This window comes from Octopus bimaculoides, unplaced genomic scaffold, assembly GCF_001194135.2.
Source record: "Octopus bimaculoides isolate UCB-OBI-ISO-001 unplaced genomic scaffold, ASM119413v2 Scaffold_190423, whole genome shotgun sequence".
NCBI classification, from domain to species: Eukaryota; Metazoa; Mollusca; class Cephalopoda; order Octopoda; family Octopodidae; genus Octopus; species Octopus bimaculoides.
Window position 1 is genome coordinate 4,947 of NW_026392576.1, and position 3,245 is coordinate 8,191.

The following is a 3,245-nucleotide window of genomic DNA, read 5'->3' on the forward strand; positions in this document are numbered from 1 at the left end:
CACACACACACACACACACACACACACCAGTATCATAATTTAATGTCTGTTGTCCATGCTGACATGGGTTGGATGGTTTGACCAGGGCTGGTAAGCTGAGGGGCTACACCAGACTCAGTCTGATTTAGCATGATGGGCTTCTTTCAGCTTCTGTCTATCAAATCCATTCTCAAGGTTTTGGTCAGCTCGAGGCCGTTATAGAAGACACTTGCCTAAAGTGCCACACATTGGGACTGAACCCGAAACCATGTGGTTGGGAAGCAAGCTTCTTATCACACAGCCATGCCTGTGTCTACATATTCCATAAATATTTTATAATACTAGAATAGTGTAACAAAATTCTTCAAGATATATATCTGATGTGGAAGGAGATAACAGAAATGAATTTCTGCAAACTTAATTCTTCCAAACTTATTTTTGTTTTTGAATAAAGAATAAGTTTTGAACTTCAGGTAATCGTTTTTTTTTAAACTTTTTTTTTCTCATTTTTGTGAACTTATTTTTCTTGTTCTATTTTTATTTTATGCTTTTTTTAAAATCCAAGGCAAGGTTTCTCAAAAAAGCTATATTTGATAAATGCTTTTTCCTCCAACAAATTCATTAACCTAGAATATGATTTTCTGTTTATTTATATTGGGTAAGAACATAAACAAATGACTGGATAGTTTATCTATCTTTTTAGAATTGCTGTTAAATACAACACTAATTATCTCTCCATTTCCAGATGTTCATTGAATTCTGTGGAGGTGGTGCTCTGGATTCTATCATGCTTGATTTGGAAAAACCATTGACAGAAGACCAGATCCGTTATGTTTGTCATTTTATGTGCAAAGCTTTGACTTTCCTTCATGACAACAATGTTATTCACCGTGATTTGAAAGCAGGCAATGTTCTCTTAACCATGGAAGGTGATGTCAAGTTAGGTGAGTTTGCCATTTGAGTTTGTTGGTGTGTGTGCTTGTATAATCATATCATTCATGTGTGTGTGTTGGAATTTAGTTTTTGCTGTTAGAAATCTTTCTGATGGGCTATAAAATTTCAATTATTGAAAATGTCCTGGTTCTTATATTGCTTTTGAGTAATGAAATAAGACCTGAGGCCGACAAGTCTGTTATTCAAGTGATATACTTCAGCCAAACAAATCCAATCAACAATTTAGAAATAACAACTAAAAGCTATATAACTCCAGTGCAATTCATATACAGCAATATAGTTTATTGGAGTGTCTGTCTCCAGTAGATTGAGTTAATCAGCTTTTTTATTTTATTTAGTTACTTATTGAATTGATGACAGTGATAATCATTTCACTTTTATCAGTTATCACTAAACTTTAATCTACAGTATCAATAAACATTAATCCACAAGATCCTTTGAGATGACAGTAAGAAAGAGATTATTTAGAAATAGTTTGTCGACATAGTATATTGGATGTTCTATTGCCTCAGTCTATGTTCTGCAACTATGCTTTCCATTCCATGTCCCACACCTGCAGTGGGTTTTGATTTTAACTCCTGTCATCATTATGTTGATGTCACCAATTAATCCAAAGTTATCAATGTAAAACGTGACCCATATGAAATGTTTCCTATTCTGATGCTTTTGAGGGTCTAAAGTGGTGATAAATAAATGTATTTCTCTATCATTGAACATTGTTGGATACTGATTGGATTATGTGTTGAGTTACAAAAAATTTTTAAACCTGTATGAGTGGGTCCCCAAAAGAAACTGGAATTTTGCAATATAATTTTATTCCGTTAGATTTACATGTTTACACTTTTATCACCTTCAAAGTATTCTCCAATTTGAAGCAATGCATTGGTCTAGACATGTTTTCCACCATTGCAAACTCTTGCAAAGTGATGCGATTTAACGCCTCCATTGTTTTTTCTTCACCTCTTCCACATCTGCAAATTCCATAGCACCAGCTTTTGTCACCAGTGATGACCTTCAAAAAATGGTCTGGATCATCTTCCAACTGTTCTTCAGTTCATGACATGCATTTAGTCGTGACTGCTTTTGATCTTCTGTGAACAAGCAAGGCTGAAACTCTTTTTATTCGTAATTCCTCACTCAAAATTTGTTGGCAGAAGCTCTAGGATACACATGTCATATCAAGTTTGACAATTGTTTAGTGACAGTCCACCAAGATCAGTTCAGGAATTTTCATGATGTTTTCATTTGTTTGGGAGGTCAGTGGTTGTCCTGAATGAGGTTGGTCTTCAAGCAACAAGTGACCATTTCTAAAGCATGGAAACTACTTGTAAACTTGTGTTTTGTTCATGACAGCATCCTTGTAAGCTGTTTGAAGCATGACAACTGTTTTGGCTGCTGTTTTATTCAGCAGGAAACAGAATTTCATGGAAGTATGCTGTTCCTTCTTTTCAGCCATCACAAAAATTGACGAAGAAGAGAGAAGCACTGTAAAACAGATGCACCACGTGGTAGTACGACTTCAGCCAAAGATACTAGTCGACAGACTGATATCTGAGGGTTGCATCAAGTTGCATCTAGTGGCAGAAGCCTGAACTACAATGGGTTTGTCCTACAGAATGTTTCTGGTTACTATTGGGTACCCCCTCATGAGCTGTTGGAATTGCGGGAAATGAAGGCAACTGTTCAAAGTTAAAATAATTTTCTCTGGGTTCCAACATATACTTCATGTATTGTAGAAAAAGAACCGTTGACTAAGCTAGGATTAGTTATGAAAGTAAAACACAAGTTTTACCATTTACAAACCTGTTTTAATCTTTTCTTGTAGCTGACTTTGGTGTATCTGCTAAAAACACAAAACCTAACCAATGCCGAGACTCTTTCATTGGTACGCCTTATTGGTAAGTTGACAAAGTTTGATCTTAACTTCTCTCCCTTTTATTGCAGTTTATTACATTTAGATGCATTTGTGTTGCAAAAATCTTTGTTCTGTTACTCTCTATGACTCCTACGTTAGTTGTAATGTTTGTGTAATAGTGTAGCAGTCTTCACATTTTAATTACACCAGAATGGAAAAAAGAAAAACGGAGAGTTGCAAGATGTTTAAATTTCCGTTTCTATCTTCGTGGCTGTAAATAAACAGATTTATTTAGAATATGTCGTGGGGTGGGGAGATCAGAAAGTCAATGTGTTACAGCTGCTGAAAACAAACTGGATTATTTGAGAAATTCTATGGAGTCAGTCGACTTAGTTATTTCTTGGTGAATGCACAAGAGCCAGTCCAGGGGCACTGGCAACGATCTTACTTGGCTTGC

General features: G+C 35.7%; 1 protein-coding gene across 1 annotated transcript; it reads left to right on the top strand.

Moving 5' to 3' along the window:
- The first annotated feature begins 701 nt into the window (after nt 1–701).
- LOC106882112 (serine/threonine-protein kinase 10) lies at nt 702–2,875 on the top strand. The gene is made up of 2 exons (XM_014932672.2): nt 702–923; nt 2,759–2,875. Exons 1-2 carry the CDS (start codon nt 725–727, stop codon nt 2,833–2,835), a joined length of 276 nt encoding a protein of 91 aa, XP_014788158.2. The 5' UTR covers nt 702–724; the 3' UTR covers nt 2,836–2,875.
- Nucleotides 2,876–3,245: the final 370 nt, after the last annotated feature.

Bases quoted from the DNA above. Each gene is read 5' to 3' on its own strand.
- LOC106882112 (XM_014932672.2), top strand. From the start codon at position 725: ATGTTCATTGAATTCTGTGGAGGTGGTGCTCTGGATTCTATCATGCTT. The intron at 924-2,758 runs GTGAGTTTGCCA...CTTTTCTTGTAG, and splicing joins GGAAGGTGATGTCAAGTTAG to CTGACTTTGGTGTATCTGCT.